General features: G+C 36.3%; 1 protein-coding gene across 4 annotated transcripts in view; it reads right to left on the bottom strand.

Annotated features, from left to right (window-relative positions):
• The window catches only part of eya2 (EYA transcriptional coactivator and phosphatase 2), a 30,201-nt gene that overhangs the window by 2,700 nt on the left and 4,820 nt on the right, over positions 1 to 22,681 (bottom strand). The window contains exons 2-14 of one of the 4 annotated variants that reach the window (XM_004068709.5): positions 16,557 to 16,638; positions 14,446 to 14,557; positions 13,744 to 13,860; positions 9,711 to 9,787; positions 9,335 to 9,518; positions 8,659 to 8,795; positions 8,442 to 8,525; positions 5,593 to 5,682; positions 3,162 to 3,220; positions 2,278 to 2,438; positions 1,260 to 1,374; positions 305 to 426; positions 90 to 190 (exon numbers count right to left, since the gene is read on the bottom strand). In XM_004068709.5, coding sequence (XP_004068757.1) covers positions 90 to 190; positions 305 to 426; positions 1,260 to 1,374; positions 2,278 to 2,438; positions 3,162 to 3,220; positions 5,593 to 5,682; positions 8,442 to 8,525; positions 8,659 to 8,795; positions 9,335 to 9,518; positions 9,711 to 9,787; positions 13,744 to 13,860; positions 14,446 to 14,548 — 1,350 coding nt within the window. In that variant the 5' untranslated portion in view covers positions 14,549 to 14,557; positions 16,557 to 16,638. Of the gene's footprint in view, positions 1 to 89; positions 191 to 304; positions 427 to 1,259; positions 1,375 to 2,277; positions 2,439 to 3,161; positions 3,221 to 5,592; positions 5,683 to 8,441; positions 8,526 to 8,658; positions 8,796 to 9,334; positions 9,519 to 9,710; positions 9,788 to 9,898; positions 10,008 to 10,877; positions 10,954 to 13,743; positions 13,861 to 14,445; positions 14,558 to 16,556; positions 16,639 to 22,681 lie in introns of those variants that run through there. The other 3 variants (XM_011474931.4, XM_078947181.1, XM_078947182.1) reach the window with 3 other exon arrangements.

Below are 22,681 nucleotides of genomic sequence, written 5' to 3'. Positions count from 1 at the left end.
AAACAGAAGCTGCACTAATTGTTGAGATTGTCATAAGGTTAACTGATTAGTTGTGCAGCTGTCAGTCATAAAAAGCAGCTAAGTTATACCTTCTTGGCCACGGTCTCCTCTTCTGCTCCATCTCCTATCACCACATAGACTGCTCTCCTTCCAAACCTCTGAGTTACCCGCTCAAAACAGCTCTCCTTTCCTTTGAAGGGAAGAAAAGTGTAAAAAAAACAACAACATTTAAGATCCTTCATGTGGGCCTACAAATTTTCACATATTTAGACGTTAGTGCACAGAAAAAAACCCTGTTACTCACCTGTTTTGGTGGCACTGTAAATGTTCTCAATAGGAAAAGCTGAACCAAGACCATACAGTAAAACCTTGGAAAGGGCAGGGATGAGCTGGGTGGTGGTCACCAACACGTTGACACAGTTAGGCCTGGAATGGGAAATGACAGATATGCTTGTACCTTTTTTTTTTTAAATGATGCCAACTATAGTAAAACACATTTTGCTGTAAGTATAGACTAGGGTCTGCAACCTTTAAAGCTAAAAGAGCCATTAGGTCCAGTTTCTTACTGAGAGAGAGACATTACTGTTTAGAAAAAATACATTTTTTTAATGTTATCGTGGCCATTAATAATTTAGAACATATAGATTAAAAAATTACAATAATTAAATTGTAACAGTGCTAAATTTTCTATATAAAACAAATTTGACTTGTTTTACTTTTGACAGCAGCACATCCAAGTTCCTTTCAAAATAAAACACACCCCACGTCAGATAAGATCCTTCTGCAGCAGCTGATTTACTTGAATTAAAAAATGCAAGAAAGTCAAATCAAGGCAGGCCTTTTCTATCATTATGACTTTGATGCACTGTCATCATTTTTCCCCTTCTAATATTAAATATAAACATGATAACATCGGTGCAGAATATAGTTAGAATAAAAAATCTATACATGCAAAAACAATTGTATATTTTGCGAGCATGGCTATGAACAGCCATTAACCCTGTTGTGCAGCAGAAGATAAGAAGATGTGCTTTAAACATATTTTAATAATCTACCATCATTTTACTCAGTTACCTGACATGCTCAAAATCTCAACATAAATGACAAAATGTTATTAACTAAAAACTGCAAATCCATTATTTATTCAAATTGTTAGCCTTTTTCTTCATAGCCAAAGAACCACATTGGAGGGATGTGGCAACGCACCCTGAGGTTGCAAACCTATACTATAGACCCATACTATAGACACATTCACTGACCTTGAAGTGATGAGAGCCAAGGCTTTGAGCGCATGAGTCAGCCACAGGTCAGTTAGGACTTCCATCTCCCTCCTCAGCTGTAACCACTCCTCTCTCTTGGGGCTTCCGAGTAAACCTAGCAAATATTTGCAGTGGTACACAAAGGTTTGTGAATATGTACTTAAAGACACACCTGCATATATTTATATAGAAGACAAATTTCTTAAGGTTGTTATGATCTAATCTCATTTAAATTCTTTTGAAATTGTTGGTTTCAACAACGGCACATAAAAGTAAAAAAAAAGATGGCTTGGTAGTCTTGTGCATTTGCTAGTAGAACTTCACTACTTTTTCTACATTTTAAAAAGATTTATCAATGACATTTAATTTAAATGTTTTCATTGATCATCTTTTCAATAGGTTTCCTTTTTCTGCATCACCAGTTAATCTTCTATTTTATCTAAAATTGCTGTGCCCTTTAGAACTGTGAAGAACAGTGTGCTAGTTCAGAACTAGCAGAAGACAGTGGGACCCAGGTGGTCACAGCAAATATGGATTTCTCTTTTGTCCATTCACTGGATTTTGTTGATTGATGGAAATGAAAAGTTGAGACTTCATTTTTGAAAGCAAGCTTTATTTAAAGAATTTTTTAATACCTGCTTAAAACTTTTGCACAGAACTTGAGAGATTAGTTCAATTTCCTCTATCGAATGTCATGGGTTACTTCCTGACTAGCTGCAATTGTTTTATCATGTCCTTCTAACTACCAGCAATGAGGATGTGTCTAGTTCTAAATCTGAATATTTCCCAGCCACTGCTTACTACAGAATTACCTCCTTTTGGTATCTACAGAGAACATTTGGGGCTTTTCTGTGATACCAACTGTAAAGGGATGGGACTCAGGGAATTGTAGTTTGTGGAGGATAAAATAAAACAAAATTGACTGGAAAAATTATTTTTTTCTCTGGTAGTCGGAAAGATATGCAAAAGCAGTTAACTTTATCTTGACCTGTAAGTGGATTGTTGGAGTAGAACTCACCTCCAACATTATTCTTGTATGTGTTGTAGATCTCCTTGACTCTACGGTATCGGAAAGCCAGTTTCCTCATCCAGTCCACGCCTCCATGGACCCCTGATCCCAAGCACAAGGAGCCTGCTCCTGCTGGACTCTGGAAGCCATCCGATCCAAAGTTGTAGGTGCTGCAAAGATCACAATGAGGTAAAAACACTGATCATTTGGACATGTTTCTTTTCTGGAAAACTTTGCTTAAACACTTTTAACTTGGAGTGATAAAGAATCTGAAAAGGTACTCTTCTGAAAACCTATTCTGATTTTAGAAGATTACTTCAGGAGTTAAAAACAAATAAAAACATTATTCCTAAAATTTTGTTGTGCAATTTCTGCAGAGATATCAGGCAAAAACAAATCAAACTAAATAAAGTTGTGAACATGCTTTTATTACCTGAGATGCACACAGCAAGAAAATGATAAACACAAAAAATATTTACATGAAAAAGGCCAAGCTCAGTAAAATGCATGTAAAAAAGTGTACATCCTTGTCCTTTCTCACATCACTCCTAAAAGAATACAAAAGTGCTTAAACGTGTTTATATAATACAATATCTGGACTGAAGGAGAAGTAGGGAAGGAAAAGGTTATTTTTTGATGGGGAAAAAAAGCACTGGATTATGGTCAGACTTCCTTTGTGGCAGCAGGAAAGGAAAAAAACGTTTCCCAAGCTTGCATGCTATAACATATATGGATGCATCCAAATGCTGAAACCTTTTGTTTCTTTGAGCAATTTTCCAGCACTGCACTTAAAACCCAAGAGGGCAAGTCTGGTTCACAATCCATAGGAAAACGGTCTTAATCTGAGTCACTTCGCTGCACTTGGAAGGTTTGTAACACAGCCAAGTTTTTACCTAAGGTCCTGTCCATTGTCGTCTGATGCCACGTCATCAATATGAACCTGGTCGCATTCCTAAGAAAAGAAAAAGAAAAAGTGGATTTACTGAGAGCTCTGTTTCAGACTGAAGCCTTGCACAGACATGCCTCTTTTCTGTAGGGGAGCCTTGAGGAGAGATACTGTCATAAAAATAATTAAAATGATAGACAGGGAAGGAGGAAGTAAAAAAGTGCCAGGACATGGGACGATGAGGCGCCAAAGTAGACAAGTGTTATTCTAGTATAATCCCACACCAGATTTTGTATTTGTAGTTTTACTCGCCATCCTGAAATTGGATGTGTTGTTTTAAACTATTAAAAAAAAACAAGCATTTTCAAAAACAAAAAAAACCTAAATAATATATGGCGGATCAAAGAAAGAAAACATCTATTCATTACAAAATTTTCCAGGTCTCTTTACCTCTTAATTATGTGCACAAATAATATATAAGCAACAATACTTTCACATTTTGTGTGCAAAAACAGACTCCTGGTACAACTTCTAATTGTTAGGCAATGACCCATGGCCGACAGACGCTCCTATCCCATTTCAGCAACCCAGACTGAGACGCTACCTCATCTTCCTTACAGTGCTACATAATTCAGTTCCCACTGGTAAGATCCCACCTCCCCACTTAGGTGGCCTTCTACCCTTTAAGGCTGCAACTGCTGATAATTGAATGTAAATGTCTGTTGTAAATGTACACTACTTTGACTCTGAAAAATGATCACAAACTAGAAACTGAGAACAAAATCATTGAAGTTTAAACATATTCCGAGGAGATAAAGGAGATTTACTACAGAGGAAGATCTTTTTTTACTTTAAATTTTACTTAGAAGACTAAAAGCTCTGACACTGTTATACTGCAAGAATAATTAGCAGATTTGATCATAAAACACTATGCAGAACCTGTGTGCATGGAGTAATTTTGCATCAGACACATTCTTGGCTCAAAATAGATTGAGGTAAAGTAACGTAATGTAACACAACCTATTGTAATGCAACGCAATGTAACGCAACAAACTTAAGTAATGTAAAACAAAGTAATGTAAAGCAACATCAAGTAAATAATGTAACCTAAAGTAATGTAATATAACATAAAGTAAAGTGAACTTATGTAACGTAAAGTAAAGTAATGTAACGTAATGTAAAGTTATGTAACTTATAAATTGGAAGCCCCTAAACAGCATCTTGTCTACGGTCCCCACAAAGCTAGGAAAGGTCCTGATCAGCTGACATGACTAAAAAAAACCACAGAACACGTTCGTTTAAATGTGAAAAAAGTGAAACCATAAAGATACAGTACAAAACTTAAAACAACTGAAATATTTTCAAGTTTGAGTTGACACTGATGAGTGTGCAAACCACTTTCTACTGCAGATAAGACGTTTATGCAACTTGTTCATACTTTGCACAGCCCAACATAAAAAATTGCAAATGAATTCTTAAATAACATTCAATTTCTTTAAGAAAATGAAAACTGTGCAGTTGGCATTCACACTGACCTTTTTACAAGTCTGCACTTTTAAGAGTTTTGCTGCATCACGTAAGACTTTTGTAGCCTTTGATTGTAGCAAGTGACATGTAGCAAAGACAAGATAATTATACCCCTGGACTTGGCAGGAAATGGCAGCAAAATGTGGAATATGTTTTGAGAGGTTAATCAACCTTGACAACAAACATGGCGATGAAAAAAACAGGTTTCCTCTCTTCTTGACTTTCTCCTCCTCCCACTGGACAAATTTTCCTCTTAGATGCTCTGATACACACCTATGTTTACAGGACAAAGTGATCTTGTTCCTTCTCTCTGCTATGCCCCTTACATTCTGTGTTCTTTGTCAGAACATGACAGAAAAATGTGAAGAGAAACGGGTGCCCCTCTAACTCTCTTTTAATGTGTTCCCCCTTTTTTTTCTTCTAAAAAAACCATGGCTTATTGAGAATCTGTTAAAAGAGCTGCACTTATACACACAGCATGTATCTGAGCACTTATTTCCCTAATTACTGTCACTCTGGGAGGGAAAACTTCTTCCTTACTGAGCACATTTTGGAAAACGCTTGAGAGAGAATACAGGATAGGTGTTACATATGGGGATTCCTACAATGAGTGCCACTGTGCTTTAAGCCAAGTAAGAAAAAGCACCCAAATGTTAAAGCTCCTGCTGCACTGTGGCAGGGAAGGTTTTCTAGAAATGCTTACTCAGTGATATATCCCCAACTTACTGGAAAAGTCTTACAACTACTGACATGCTTCTTTTCTGTAGCATGAAAAAAAACCTGATGAAGTACTGCAGTCTGCAAATTTTCACTCTGGTACAAATTTCCATTTCTTTAGGATTCTAAACTTGTACCTGTTTTTATTTCCTACTTTAAATAAGTATTATAGGTATACAAAAAAACAAACTCACCTCTAAGTCATTAAAGAAGAGTCTCAAATCAGCCAGATTAAAGATCATTTCTTCCATCCACAAACCCAGAGATACAGCCTTTGACGAGTCCTGTTGAACAGAAAAATGCTAAAAGAAAGTGACGCTGAGGATGAGGGTTTAAAGGTTGTGAGTACTAATTTGATTTATTCAAAAGGTTAATTTTCTCTGTCACAAAAGTGTCATTTACCCCAGGCGGAAAACACTAGTTTTTTTCTTTCTAGTGAAACTTTTTAAACTACCGTACTGTGTGACCTACTTATTAAAACTGTATAGCATCTGAAGGATGGTGACTTTTTAAAAATGTATGAAAATAAATATAAAATAATAATTTGAAGTTTAGCTTCCAATGATATTAAGTTTGCAGAACAAAAGCAGGTAGGTCAAAATACATCAAATAAATTGACAGTCTTACAAAACAATGGAGCGTCAGACTGCCTGTCGACTCTTTTCTTCTATTAACCCTGTTCTAAAAATGAAAATAATCTTAATAACAATAGTGGATCACACATTTGGTTTAAAACATCATTTATTTTTAGGTTAAATTAATTATTTTTTTATTTTTTTCAAATCTTAATACAATGATAGTGTATTCCTTTAACCCAGTGCTTCTCAAATAGTGGGGCGCGCCCCCCCGATGCAGTAGAAGCGGTTTTAGGAACAGGTAATACCATCAATTGTCCTGGGCGCAAATTTAACGGGGGCAGTGGTGACAGTGGCTCAGTGCTTGGAAAAAATCTGCGCCATTATTGGTTTTCTATTATCTGTTCTATCAGTGTTTGTGACAGCCTGAAACTGTGAACTGCCGTCCCTGCAGCTGCTCCTGGAGCGCTGCACGCGCTGCAGGCGCTGCAGGCGCTGCCTGGATTGTGCAACACCAGGATCATCGGTGCCTTTAGATTGCTCAGCTCATGCTAATAATGTAATTCTTAATTATTGTAGACATTTCGATGACGTGTCTCTATTGTCCATCAATGTTTTCTTTGACTGCCTGTGGTTTAGTTGGTGTCAGTATTTGACATAAAGACAGCAGGTAATCCAGGAAAACAGCTGCACTTTATGAGATCATAGATAAACAATCCATCATTTAGAAAATAAATCAGCACAAAGTTTTTCACCTATTTCTTCAGACTAAAAACGTTAAATATATTGGTGCTGCTGTGTTAATGTTTCAGATCAATTTACATTTAATATTATTTATTGATTGAATTATTTTTCTCAGCATCAAATGGTTCAGTTGATCAAGATGTTTTTAGTTTAAATAAGGACTGACAGATTTTTTCTTTCAGGCACTTTAAGCTTCTTTTCTCTTTTAGAGTAGAACAGGATTTCTGTGGCTAAAAAAAGTTAAAATTTTTTGAAAGTGGATTTATATTGATATTTTTCTTTTGTTAATGTTAAAAGATACAATTGTAGGTATACTTACACAATTTTATAGATACTAAACTAATATACTGTCACCGCGGCGAGTGTGTGTGTGGGGTGGGGTGGGGGGTTAGGGGTGGCGCGAAACATTTTCCTAGGGGGGCCCTGGCAAAAAATAATTGAGAAGCACTACTTTAACCAGAGAAGACAGGTTTCACAGAAGCATCACGTCCTACAAATGCAGTTATGCTGTCTTATAATCTTTAGTTCTGTGGGCCTTCTTTTTACTTCTACAAAGTCAGATTCTACCCGCCATTCTGTTAAACCATTATTGCTATCTTCCTTTGATCTCACATTAATAGAAAAACCAAAAAATATTTAAATGACGTATCCCATTACTTAAATTTTGGTAAACAAATTAAATTCAAAAAGTCAAATTTTCGCCTCAAAAGACACATAAATCATGTCTGAGCTGACAAAAAAACCCTACTGTACATCACTGTCATTCAAGAGCAGCATTTACTCTCACGGAGACGTTAGCCAAAGGAGAGCTGTCTCCTGGCACAGGATGAAATGTGCTTGACAACAAAACAAATTTTTATCTCAATGTTTCAATTTTTGCCAAAGTGTAAAAGGTCATTTGTTGATTGAAGTTTCATTTCTTTGGAAATTTTTTTTTCAGTTTTGCAGTCTCTCTCAGTACCCTTTAAAACCTTTAAGGATCAAAAGAACAAAGGTATCATGCAGAAAGAGCGAATTAGAGAAGATTATAGCTGTAACTGCAGCAACAGTTTGCTAAAAACACAATCTTCTTTTTCCCAGTCACTTTTATTTTTTGCTGCATATGTGAGTTTTAAGGTCAGATTGTGGAGCTCTCCTAGATCCAGGAAAGAAGTTGTTCAGGCAGTGGGAGGAATACTTGGCATATGAGTCACCGTTCAACACATTCAAACGGTCGACTTATCATTTTGGCTCGTCTTTCATTTTTCTCTTGGACTTCTCTGCGGGACAAGGAAGAAAGAAAAAGAAACACAGGCGTGCAACGCCTGCTTGGGGAATGGAGTGATTAGTAGCCCTGCTATCAGACTCCCATCAGCGTGGTGTCAACCCGCAGGGAGACCGTGAGAATTCAAAACAAAAAAGCCCTGGCCAAAAACAAGAAATGGACTAAATGTGCGGCTAGTCATCTGCCCTTCTGCTGTGTAAAGGTGCCGTTGACTGTCAATCACACCGCAGGTTATCGGAGTAACTAAACAACCCCAGTGCATTATGAAAAGAAACAAGAGGGCAGAAAGGCAAAACAGGGTGAGCGTGTGAAAAAAGTCAGACTTCAACTGTTAGTGGAATAACCAGATGACCCCAGAAACAGAGGCAAATTTTCCTAAACCAAGATTACATGTTTGCTGTTGTGTGGGCTTGATAATCTGCTGCTGCCTGTTTTGTACAAATGGGAATAGAGATCATACCTTGCCAAATCGCGAGGAGAAAGTTCCCGTGAGGAGAGAGTGAAAAATGATGATGGTTTCATCCAGATCCCAGATAAACACTCGCTGCAGTGAAATAACAAATATGGAAAGTTAACCACACGACCCATTTGTCCGTCTGTGTGTGTGTGCAAGAAGAAAAGATAAATATTGCAGAGAAATACTGGTAATTTCCAGCAGTGCGTAATAGTGTGTTCACCTCTATATCAGAGTCCAAGGGAGGCGTGGGGTCGCTGACTCTTTTTCTTCCTCTCAACTTGCCATCTGACCCCCTTCGAGTTGGAACCCCCTCCTCTTTACCTGGCGTTGGGGGGCTGGGTGGTGGGTGGTACTCCCCTGAAATACGGTAAACATAAAACACAAATTATTAGGCAATTTTCTGCTGTATTCCCGTCACAGATCGTTCCACCAGCCAAATAAAATATATTATCATTTGACAAGCAGTTCATGATCAGTTTAGAAATCACGGTCAATCCCACTAATAAACATTTTAACATGATGGCACAGATCCCACTGTGTTAAAACAGTTACATTTTTTCCATTAATTTCTCCTTTTTTTGATGAAAACTATTTTAAACCGACACACCTTTCTAGTTTTGATTGTAAAAATAAAAATTTACTGTGAAAATCCAACAGCTTTTAGTAAAAAAGAGTAAAAGCCTAATTTCATCTAGAGTTTTTAACTGAAAAACACATTTTTATAGGAAGCTGTCATAAAATCTGCAGCTAAATCGGTGCAATTTGGAAAGAAAATGGCCATATTGTCCTATAAAGTAATTTTTTGGATACATTTTTCTGTGCAACAAATAAAATAAAATGGAAAGCAAGAGAGATGAAGAATCACTGAATATTTTTTTACTAAGAGAAGAGTTTACCTGTGTGTGACTCTGGGCTGTGATTGGGCATCATGGCAGGATGATCTGGGTGCTGATAGGCTAATGGAGCTGTGATAGATGGAGGGCTGATGCTGCTGCCAGCCAGATACGGGCTGTTGTAGTGATGGGAATTATAATATGGAGAGTACTGACTCTGAGAATAGCTTGAATACGATGAAAACTCCTGACGCAAAAATAATAATAATGATAATTAAAAAACACAAAGAAACAATATGTATGGATTAAAAGTTGGTTTTGAAGTTGAACATATTTTTTTTCATACAAAAAAATATGCCTGAAAATAAGGAAAACTTAGAAATAACTTAGAAAAACATAGTTATTTGTTAGAAAAACTTAGTTTTGTGGCATTACTCACTTGCTGTGTAGGGTTGAATGGAGTTGAACCCGATATTGCATGGGTGCCTTGAAAAATTCCAGATGAAATACCACCACCTAAGAAATGTCACAGAGAGAAAAAAGTTCAAAACGTCTAAACAAGTAAACACTTGGGATTAAAAAGCAAAATATTAATCATGAACCGCTTAAATATTTAACCAAAGTCACCCTCAAACAGGCAAATAAGCTTCAAATACGATATCTCAACATCTGGCCTCATTTCTGACTTGGAGAGGAAAAGGGGAAATTCTGATTATGACATTTCAGAGGGGTAACAGCTTACAGTTAGATTTATAACTGACATAACGACACAGGTGGAAACATCTACTGCTCCTGCTGCTCCTGCAGCTTTTGGAATCCTTTCAGTGAGCCAAAGCGGGAATGTCCTCCTCTAAGCACTCCTTCTCCACCTGGATCCTCTTGTCAAAGCATTGTGTGATCAATTATCCTGTCATCTTATCATCTCTGTCTTTGCCACAGAAAATGTTTTAGTTTTTGGCTCAATTTATGAAATTTGAACAAACAAGAGCACCGCAGCAGTGCTGGCTGTTGGCCTAAGTCAGATAACCCAAAGCAAATGCCAATTATCAGTTATAAAGCAATAAAGCAGATAAATAGCCCTGATACCAGTGCATGACAGGTTTTTTTTTTCCTGTTCACATGTTTTGATTTAGAAGTTTACATTATTCATATGAACCCAGAGGATTTATTGTCTTTTTTTCCCCAAACAGTCTTTTTCTTTATTTTATTTCTGGTCTTCAAATCAGAAATTTACAGTAATTTATGTAAAAATGTTTTTAGATGTAATTCCTTAAGTTGTTTATTTACATTTGTAATGTTTCAAAGAATGCAGGCCAATTGGTTGGCCCTCACACATTAAAACCTCAATAATCTGTCCCTCTTTGCAAAAAGTTTGGACACACTTGGTCTAGGACATGGGGTTGAGAATTAATAAGGCTTTTACTTCTTCTCACTCCTTTTTGGATATTTTTCAGCATTTCTTTTTTTTGCTTTTCCTCTCTTTTCTTTTAAAGTACATATGTGAAATAAAATATTTTCATCATCAACTCCATTTGAAATGAAAAAGATATTAAGATATAATAACAAACTGCCTTCATCAACTAGAAAAAGAGATCCAGTAACATACCTGAGTATTTTTGATTACTGGTATATCCACACAACACAAAGCAAATATACACACCAAGCATTGCATAACCTTATTGTGACTTGCTAAGTTTTTTTTAGCTGGTATCTAAAAAGTAGTTTAGGTCCACTTGTGTTTTTAAGGATTTACTTCCTTCTTGAATTATCTCACCGGTTTGCTGCTGCTTTTTCTCATTACTCTGGGATACTGGCTGCAGACAAACACTCTCCAGACAATACCACAGTCTTCACTACATGAAACAAAAAATGCAAGTCTCTTCAAATAAACACAAAAGACTTCCATTTGGTTGCCATTTTCCACAGAATACTGTCTTTTTGTGTTTGCTCCTGTCTGTGTGTGTGTAGATTTTGAACTGTGAACAGAAGACATGGAAGCTTTTCACTAAACATTCAAACATCTAAATGCTGATGCACTTTATTGCCTTTTGAAGTCCACAGTGAATGATTTATGGATTGGAATATTCAAACAAAAGTACTTTGTTTGGGAACACTGCCCCTCAAACTCTAACTACGCTATTAAAAGCTGTTAGTTGAAAAAAATAGAGCTTTTGATGGCAGGACAGTTTGTCAAAAGGTTCTATCAAAGGCTTTTTACGTGAATATTTACATTCCTGTATAATGTCTCCAATGGGAAACTATTTTTTTCTTGGAGAAAAAGAAAATGGGGAAAGAAAAACTGTCTTCATGGGATAAAAGTTTGTCAGAATTGGGCACGTGGCTGAATAAGCAATCAGAATGACATTCACCGGAAATTTGCTGCACGCAGGTCTGCAAAAGTCAAAAGAAATCATTTCTATCAAGAAACGGTTGTCTGCATAGCTACACCAAAAAATATATATATATTTGCTTCACGGCCAAAAAGAGGATTTAAAAAAGGAGCGTTAAATGAACTATGTTCTGATTTTATAAATTAATCTTTTTATAAATGACAGACAGAAATTTCACCCTAGAATAAAACTTTTACCTTTCATTTAGTTTATTACATATATTTTGTATTACATATAATAAACTACTAAAAAAGGTTTTCTAGAAAAAACTTCTTCTTGAAGATAATATTTTATGAATAGCAAAGACTTTCTGTTAAAGTAAAGTAACAGTGTTACTTTAAAAACTTGCTTTAAAAGATGTAAAAAGGTTTTTACATACACAAACACACACACACACACACACACACACACACACACCCTTCTTTAAGTCGATAACAATAGTGAGCTACTATTGTTATCGACTTAAAGACCCACGTCGATGAAAATAATGGTTTTAGGGTTTTAAAGGGTCTATACCATGCACAATGAATTTTTTGACCTTTTAAGTGAATGATAATGTTCATTCCTCATGAAAAGTAACCCCAAAGTTGTATTTTCATCCGTTCATACATCTCTGAGTATTCCTTTAAAGACTTTGCGCTCTGAGCACCAGCCCCTCCCAAACCACGAACAAGTGTCTCACGAGCTGATGTAGACCAGTGAAGACCAGAGTGCTGCGAGCACCGCCCCCAGGCTAAAATGCTCTTTGAAAAAGAGCCTATTTGTGACATAGAAAGTACGCTGGGTGGGCCACAAGCTCCCTGCTCTGAGCTTTCAGCAGCAGAGACGGGAAGGGGGTGGGTGCTCTGTGCAACTGTCCCACCCACAACTTGGAGACAAATTTCTTATGAACAAAGAAACTATAAACTATTTCTTAAAAAACGACACAATTTTTTTGATTTTGGTTTAAAACGGCATAATCATAAATAAAAGACCACTGGCAAGCTTTTACAACAGTTAAAAAATGCTTGGAATGGGACTTTTAAAAACTTGCATGATCTGCAAAAGATAGGCATTAAAACACTTTTTTTTGCACTAAATATTTGTTATTTTATTCACAAATTCACATAGGTTTTGGGAAGTTTAAAAATAAATTCCATTTAGGAGGAATGAGGAAAAAAACACCAGATTTAATTAAAATCTATCAAGCAAAAAAAAATACAATCTGCATAAAAAGTTTGAATTTGGAAAGAAAAAAAATCTATGATTCCATCTTCACTAAAATGCCAATGCACATTAATCAATAGTAAAAACACTAGTAAAGCAAATATAAAATAGATATGTATTGGTCATCTTCAAGCATACTTTGCGCCGCAGTCATCTTGAGATTTTATCACAAAATCAAGAATAATATCTAAACTTAAAAGAATAACTACACTTTCAAAGCAGGGATAGACATTTTCAAATACGTGTTTCGTCCATACATTGGCAGCAACTCTTGCCTTGTCTGAAAAACCAAATGTGCTCCCTCCTCCACAAAACGCCCCTTAACCTCTCCCCTGTCACACACATAAGGTCAATTTCATGCTGGTTTCAAAGCCATATAGCCGCACTGAGTAAGCCATGCTTTGGGCGCCGGTCGGCTGAGGAATGTGAACAGCACAGACACTCACACTCAATCACAAATATACTGACATGTTGAAAACTGCACACTCCAAAGCACAACACATCTTTATCAAAGCAATTTTTTATCCCCAAGATTCCCTGCCAACTATTATCGCAGCCACAATCCCCCCCCCCCCCCCTCTTACCTGTTCTTACTATGCTTCTTCTCTTTTTGAGAAAAAAAGAAACAGGCATATGCATGCTGCGTTGTTGTTTTGAACAGAGAAAGGGGGCCTGACCCTGAGAAAAGAGGAGGGGTAGGGAGACTTTTGACGCCAAGAGCCCAGACCATAGCTAATGGAGAACAGGTGTGGTGGAGAAGACAGAGGAGACTCCAGAAGAGGCTTAGGAAGCGACAAACGCTTCATCCAGTGACACCAAAACAAAGGAGACCAACAAAAGACTGGTGGATATGTCAGGAAACAAACTCAAACTCACCATGTGTGTGAGAATAGCTGTAGAGGCTTTGGCTGGGAGGTGTGCCGCTGAAGTTTGTATAGCCCAGTAGGCCCGTTTGTCCTGGAGAATGGCTCAAACCGTCCTCTGTTTTAATGTCTAGGAGAACATAAAGCAACAACATGTTTACAGGATGAACCCAACCAGGATCCTGTGTCGGACACTGACAGTTGGCACCATCAATGATAGATTTTATAAAAGTAAATATCCGGTAAAAACAACAACACCATTTTTTTAGTTGTCAGTTCACATGTCGGATGAGGCATGGCTTCTGAGCTAAAGCTATGATTTTGTCTATTGAAATTGATTTATTTCTACTTAAATGGTGCCAAATCTAATGATTCAAACTAAAACTAAAACCAAAATAAGCATCTAGATAATCAAGTGTGGGAGTTGATCTGATGGATGTCAATGCAAACTGACTTTAGTGCTCGACAGTTCTCCACCAAACTCAAAGCCAATAGTCAGCATTCAGTTGGAGTTATTTGTTTTAAACTGTCTTGAATGCATGAAGGCCATTGTATTTGACACAACAAGCGAAATAAAGTCAACAAATTAAATCAATAGAGAATTCAAATACATAAGCACACATTGTCATCACTTCACAAACACCATCTAGTTTTGAATTAATTGTTCAAATATCAAGGGTTACTTTTGTGCAAACATGATAGTGTTTGTACTAACTGTAGGATGGCACACTGTAGCCTGGTGTGTGGTGGCTGTAAGGTGCGTAAGGTCCTGCAGGCTGCAGGGCGGGGCTGTACTGGGTCTGTCCATAAGCAGCCATGACGCTGATCTGAAACGAGGCAGCACAAACAACAGGAAAAACCTTAAAAACATGTTTTATTGTTTTGTTTTCATTGTTGCAACACAAGTTTTAGAATGCTGATACTGGGTGTTAGGAAGCTCAGCTGAATGTGATCTGAATTCAGCACCATACGGTTTGACAAGCGTCGTCAGGGCATCGAAGCTCTTTGAATAAGGCAGACTCCTTTTTTTTTAAGAAAGTGCAAAAGCTGAAGCATGTCTCTCAGCCAATCCAGATGAAGGATGTACAGTCTTGAAGTAAAGCAATTGGTAACAGAGTTCCTACACATTTCTTCAAGTTAAATTTCAGACTTTTTAAGACCTAGCATATGAAAAATTAAGATCAATTTCTCTGCTTAATTCCCAGCCTTATAGAGGAAGAAAAAAAAATCCTTGAATTTCAGAACAATTGTCGGGAACAAAGCAACGTAATAAACTACAATTACTAGACTACAGAAACCCTCATTACTTCATTACTCACATTTTGGTGCAGTTAAACCATAGTTGACTGATCAAAAAAATGCGTGTTAACAGTTGGATCTGACATTGTCTCTTGGTTAAATAAAACAAAACGGATCCTTAAAAAAACCCAGTAAGTGATGCAAAGTAAGATAAGAGAGTGGAAATATGGACATGGACAAATAAGTAGCAACAGGATATATTCAAATTATTTCTAATTTGTTGAAAACGAAGGCAAAACCATTTCAGTGGAGTGCAAGTTTTGTTCTGGAGATGAACTGCTTTTCACTGCCCTAGTGTCAATGAGCAACCTGTCTATACACTATGTAGGCTACTATATTATATAATATATATCCTATGCTATATTATTTTATTTTCATGAGGTGAAATTAATGAGGTGGTGCTAAATAATAAAACCCTGATTGCACTTGTATAGCCTTTCTATCTTTATTTTGATGGTGTCCTGTTTGTGCTAGCTTCATTCCCTTGAGAATTTGTATGTGTGTGGAAAAAAGTAATAGGTAGGTGATTACTTTTTAAATTAGGGAATGAGTAAAGTAATTATCTTGCTATCTTCCTCTTGAACAATCTTTCCTGCATTGTTCTTGTACTTTTACGAATATAAATTCCTTTCTTTGGTGCATATTTCACTTCTACCATTGCATTAGGGTTTTATCTTGAACTATCAATCACACTAGTGTTCAGAAAAACTGTAGGAATCATTTATTGTTTTTCTTGTTCCGTTGCAAACTAACCAACCTCCAACTTTCATAAAAACATGCCTACTTGACTGTGAATGAATTGAGTATCCCCATACACAAAAAAGCAAACGTACCCTGGCTGTAACACACGCATGCCCAGAGTGTTTGCATAGGGAAGAATCAGCGTATAAAGTGAGAGGAGAGAAAGGGACGTGACTGATATTACGTAGCGATGATAAGACACTAAAAACCACAAAGACTTTAAAATGATGAGATAAAGTGCAGCCTAGTTCTTAGTTTTAGCGGCTTGTGTGCCACATGCGGGGTTGCTCTGCGCCGACAGTCCCACCCACAGTATAGAGGTGAATTTCCTATGAACTAGTGCAGCTCTACTGAAACTATGCCCCAAAAAATGACAGTTCTTTTATTTTTACCTAAAAACTGCATAATCATAATTAAAAGACCACTGGGAATGTTTTAAAAATAGATCAAAATATGATCTATTTTTAAATCCTCTATGATCTATAGATTGATGATCTTTGGACATTTAGAATTTGCAATAAATCTTGTGTTTTTTGTGGGTACGGTATGTTTTGTGTGAATTTTCAGTTACCTGTATACTTTTTGGCATTCAAAGGAGACAGCAAAAAAAGAATTTCATTGTGCAGGGAAACTCGTTTCTTACTGTGCATATGACAATAAACCCTTTGAATCTTGAATCTTTGAATTGAATCTTTAACTACCTGCTTTCCCTCAATGGGCTCTTTTCCGTTTGTGTGTAAAAATACGCATGCATATCTATATATAAATGTACAGTTGTTCTCCTACCTGCCTCCAAAGGAAAGAGTCTTATCTTCTTTATCCAGACACCTTGCCCTTGATTTGATGTCTTCGAAAGCTGTCAACTATTCTGTGGAAACAACAAATATTGCCCTGAGACTTTTGGCAGCAATAGGAGGAAAAATATTTTCTCCATCAACACAGTCACAAAAGATAAGAGTTGGTAGGAAAATGTATGATAGAGAGAAGGAAATATAAAGAGTCTTTGTGTTTTTTGTTTTTTTTTGGCAGTAATTACAAGACTAAGAAAAAAATTCAAAAACTGAAAAAGTTAAACCGTTGATGACTCCCACGTGCCATGCTTATTGTTAACCACCCAAGATATAAAAACGCCAAAAAAAGGATTTTTGTAGGTAAAACATGCTAAGGATTTAAAATTTATATATATACAGTACAGACCAAAAGTTTGGACAGTCTGTGTGTCGGACAACATGGTGATTATAATTTTTTCAAAAATTTTGTCTGGCATTTAAGAAAATAACTAGTTTTGATCTTTTTTTTAACAAAACTTGAAGAAAAAATATCTAATGTAAAAAAAGATATATTAGATTTATGAAATTAAACAATTTTATTCCTATAATTTGTTTCTAATGAGAGGTTAGGGCAAAATATTCAAGTATATATGCAACGCATGGCAGAATAACTAACACCTCTGGCTAACCGGTTCCGCTGAAGTTTCAGAAAAAGAACTAAGATGGGGGTAGGAACTTCAGCCAAATCCATCAATTTTTTCTAATGAATTAGACCCTACAATATATGACATTTACAGTTTGTGTGGCAAAAGTGAGTAATTATAAGAAAAACTAAACAAAAGCCTGTTTATTCTGTATAATAATTCATTCTAGTTTTTTTTTATTTTTGACACTTTTTAGTTTTATTTTAGCTTGGATTGTGTTTAGCAAATTTAAATTCAGTGAGAGGATAAGTATTTGGGGCCTTTGTATAGCATTTTGTGTTGTTAAGCATAATGTGTAAAGTTACACATATGAAAAGCTAATTGTTTTTTACATGTATGCAAATAATACTGGGTGTAAGTAGAGTCCTTGTCTTACTTAAATAGTACTACGCATAAGACAAGGAAAAGGTCTGAAGTCCTCAGATAAATAATTTTGTATTGATTGGTTCAATAAAGTTAGGGAAAAAAACAAATAAAAAAAGCAAAACATATAACAGAGCAGTAAAAAAAGTGTGAATGAAAAACATTGAAACAATCAATTATGTCAGTAGTATAAAACTAACACTGTAAGGAGAAACTAGGAAAAGTAAAACAGTTTTAATGTCAAACTTGCTAAAGGTGAGGTAAACAAAAAAAGCCTAAATGGTTTTGCAAATGCAAAATGTAATGCTTGTAGCACAAACAGCTCCCAATTCCTGCAGCATGACTGCATTTTTGCTGTGAATCATTTGGTCAGAGTATCATAATTTGTGTTAGTCTTTCATCATATTCCAGTATAAAAAAACAAATTCAGCAAATTATCATCAAATAGTACAGCAGAATAAAGCTCTGTTTGAAAGATTGCACAAAAACGTCCATTCCTGTACAGCTAACAAAGAAAAATAAATCTACTCTAACCGCAAATAGTCAGTATTGTTCCAAAATAATAACAAAATCACCTATTAGAAAGTTTGAAGGTCTTAATAAGTTTTGAATTGGATCTAGTAACAGTAACATTTGTTGCAATGGGTTCAACTCCTTTGCAAGCTGAAGAACTTCCTCTATGTACACATTATTGTTTCTCTTGTAACTGATGTCAACTTCAGTCAAAGTTCACCAAAAAATTCATAAAAAAACAGTAACAACAAAATAGATACAGCTTTGAGTGCTAGAATACTGTCCTACCTTTACAAGAGGTTTCTCTATACAGTGTTACCTCACATTGCTTTACTTTTTGTGAGCTTGTAATTCTTTTCAGTGCACACTTTTCTTTAAACAGCAAACTGTGTTCTGCTTCCTGATTGGCTGTTGGCCTTGTCAATGAATCTCTTCTGTGCTGTGTCACCTCTAAAGATATGGGTTCAGCTTTCCAAATCTACATAAATATTTGATTGTGAGTAGGTTTTTGTTATCATTCTAAAGTACTGGACTTATTTTTTCTGTGAAGGTTTAAACTTTGAGAGTCCAAACCTTAAGAGAGAAAAGTGCGAAAATCTCCATGTCTGTCTGAGAAAAGTGTATAAAATGTGATGTGAGGCATTTTACAGCCTTAAAACATCCGTAATCCTACTTTGCAGTTTTCACCCATGGCAGGTTATTTATGGAACGTATCCCTCACAATAACCGGGGCACCACGGTCACAAAGCTTAATCTAACCTCTACCACAGGCACTGTCTACAGATTGACACAAAAACAGGGATATAACTGAACACAGTAGCTGTTGCTGTGTTTTTGCCTGTCCTGGCCCTTTCCAGTAATCAGAAGAGAAAATGTCCTCTTGACTTTGTCAAAACCCCTTCAGTTTATGCTAATACAAATCCACAAAGACGCAAAAGTCGTGTGACAGCCAAGGCACTTCCTGGTTAAGGGTGAGGCCTGGGTGGAGGGCAGCCAAGGCCATGGGAAACTACAGGACATTGGGAAGAAGATGCGCACAGCTCAGCAGAGACGCAGAGAGCCAAGGTCTGAAACCGAAGCTAAAACAAACTCTGCAGGTCTACAGGGGGCCAAAGGGCCACAAGGCCAGTCACACAAGTTTCACCTGGGCCCCAGGGTTCTGCTAAACCACGACTTCTTTCACGGATATCAAATTCTAACCTTTGTGCTGCCTATTGTGCAGTAAGTTGAAATATAATTTGATACACTTAAAAAGAGCTCACAGTGTTTATGCAGATGTACCTGCATGACTAACTGCTGAGTAAGGAAGGAAACACTGACAAAAAAACAGAAACCCTTATAGGGCCCATAACATAACCTATGAAGGCAAATGGAAAACTTGGTGCAAGTCGATATATTAGATTTTTTGTCCAACGGTTTCGTTTATCTGGCAATAATTAACTGTGATGAGACTTAAGACAGTGTTTCTCTATTTACAGAAAATTCATTCAAAGTGATGAGAAAAACAAAACAAAGGTAATTTAGACCAATTCTTGGTATTATTTTATATGAAAACATCTACTTTTCTGCGTACAAGCTCAAAAGGTAATGTTCCTAAGAAAACACTTTTAATATTTAAACTACTAAGAGAACAGAAACTAGAAAAACACCAAGCCCCTTATAGAATAATTTCCAAAACTTTTATGCCTACATGTAAATCAACAGCAATGGAAAGAGGAAGCAAATTTGGCGAAATACAAGGAAACTGACTGACAGCTTCACTGAATACAGTCTCTGTCTAAATACACACAGCTTAAATCCCATTTTGCCATAAAAAACTGATTTTCATGGGTCGCTGTGCCTGCTCGACAAGAAAAATGTGTGTCCGACATGATTTGACATGATTTGTGAAATCCTGAATCAACTGTAACAAACCTGCTTACACACTTCCCCAATAGCATTGTCTCTGCAGTTCCGGGGTCACTGTTAGGTAAAAAACTTCCATCAGATCAGGAAAGACAACATTTTAACGTCTAACATTTGACAACTGATAATGTGAATAAGAAAACAGCAAGTGAGAAATAGGAACCAACTACAGAATTTGTCTGGATAGTTAAAAGAAGAACATCATTTCTACACATCTTCATGTATGTTAACAGGTCAGCAATTTATGATTTACACACAAAAAAAAACGGACTCAAGCTAAATGAAGCTTAACTATATCTGCCACAACACGCAAATGGAAAGCAAAATAAGCGAGCTAACACAAAAGGAAGCAGTTGTGCAGACATTCATATTCTTTCTCTGCCAGAGTAGAAACTTTACCTCAACACTAAAGTTTTACTGAAACTACTGTATTTGTTTAAATTCCCTCTCCAATCATCTTTCAACCTATTGGTAATGTGTCCCCAGTGGTCTTATGGTTATGGTGTTTTTAGGCAAAGTCAAAAAACCTGAGTCATTTTTTATAGTTTCTTCAGAGCGGCAGGAGTTTATCAGAAATTTGCCTCTGAATTGTTGACAAGAAGTAAGTCTGGGCTCATTTCCAATCATCCCACTGCTTATACTCTTTCCTGCTAGATTAAAACCCTTCACAACCCCAACCTAACATAAGAAGTGCAACAAAATGTCATGCAGTTTTTAGCCAGATGCCAGCTCAGACGAGGAAAATGACGATGTGCATTGATCTAGTTGTCTTCAAGTGGATGCATCAGAATGGAGCAGAGCAGGGAGCTTGTGGCCTGCCAATTGTATTTTCCAAATTAAAAACTACAAGCTTTTTTAGCTGTCCTTTTTTTGTCTGCTCATGATTTACATTGATTTGAAAAATAGAAACACTTTAAAACTCAGTCTTAATCTTAATTTCCTTTATCTATGTTCTCCTTTCCTCACAAGAGCATGTTAAAAACACAAAAACACCATTATCATTGGATCAATGCAGTTTACTCTTATCTGAGGCTTACACAAGAAAGCCACAAAGTAAAAGCAAAGCAAAACAGTAATGTCAGAAATGTACCCTCAGTAATACTCCCACCAACCATCAGGTTTTCTTAACTTTAGAATAAAAGGGCTTTTTTTAAATCCAAATTAAAGGAGATTTATTTTCCGAATAAAATAATAAAATAGACCAATTTGTACTTATGTCTGGTGTCTGTCTGACTGGAAATTCATACAGCATCAGAATGTGAACTGTGTGCAAGTCTGTTTTGATGTCTGATTACATTTTGCAGAGACCTTCTGAAAGTCAGCAGCCTGAAAAGGTGACCTGCAGGTCTGTAGTCAGGCCATATGGGACCCCACCTGGAGTCCTTGATTTGGATGGTCTACAAAAGTGCCTGGGGGCCTCTGGGTGGGCTTAAATCACGGTTGAACACAAAACTTTTTCTCAACTGCTGATAAGACAAATTACAAAAGGGCCACTATGTGAGACTGTGACACGCTTGTCTTTTAATGTGGGGATAGAAATACCATCTGTCCAGTCTTTACCACAAAGCTTTTAATTTACAGGACAGGCTAAAGTTAATGGTGAATATTTGGGGTAAATTTTGTTCCAGAAAATGTCTTTATAACATTGCAGTTCACTGAAATAATTGGATAAAAGACAAATCCTTATTGAGACTTAGCGTAGATGACTTCCTTGACATGATGGAAAACATCAGGAAAACAAGCAATAAACATAACCCTCTAATGTTAAAATTCCACTCAATATTATATAAAGCCTTAGATTAGAAAAGCACACTTTAGGTTTTTTTAAGCAGCATTTTCTTTACTTAAATATTTACAAATATGTCCAGAAACCTAAACTCCCATTTCATGTAATCTGGCTGAGTAACTACTCACTGACCGTTTCTACATGACTCACTCAGAATTTCACACTGGAAAAAAAAATTCTCTGTGATCTTGTGGGTAAAAAGGATTCACAAAACACACCCGTCGTGTATCGGCAGCACAAAGGGTATGTTTCCTTATCCAAACAACTACTAATCTGTTAATTTGTGAAATGAGGCTCCTATTGTGTTTTCAGCACTTCTGATGGACCCTAGGTGTACTATGTGGCAGGAAAAAAGAAAAATGTCCTCGTTTTTTTTAAATTAAAATTGAATTTGTCTTAGCAGAGCGAGAAAAAGCTGAATTGTGGTATCTTAGAACTACCGGTATGCAAAACCATAAAATGAATTAACTCAGTAGGGGAAGGATTATATAAGATTGCTTCTTCCCACTCCTTTCTGGAGCAATAAATCAAGCTCTACTTGACTTTAGTTAATGATCACTATATTATAATTAAGTAAATCTGACTGAAGTGTGTCTTTATTTTTGTTAGTTTGCTTTTTATCGTTCCACTTCATAATTTTTGAAATGAGTTTGATAAATCTGTGTGTTATTTTTGTATTGTGTTGACAACAACAAATTCTTGAAATGAATAAATAAAAATAAAAAAAGAGCAAAGAGACATTAAAATGACTCGAAAACACTTATTTTAATTATCCTGAAATCAGATTTAATGAAACTGCAGCGTTCGATGCCCAATCTGTATGATATGGATTTGATCCATACTTAACATTGTATGTATATAGAAGAAGGT

The sequence above is a fragment of the Oryzias latipes genome, chromosome 5 (genome assembly GCF_053564925.1).
Source record: "Oryzias latipes strain Hd-rR chromosome 5, Olatipes_Hd-rR_3.1".
Classification (NCBI taxonomy): Eukaryota; Metazoa; Chordata; class Actinopteri; order Beloniformes; family Adrianichthyidae; genus Oryzias; species Oryzias latipes.
Note: the sequence above shows the minus strand (reverse complement) of the source record. Positions and strands in the feature narration are given on the sequence as shown.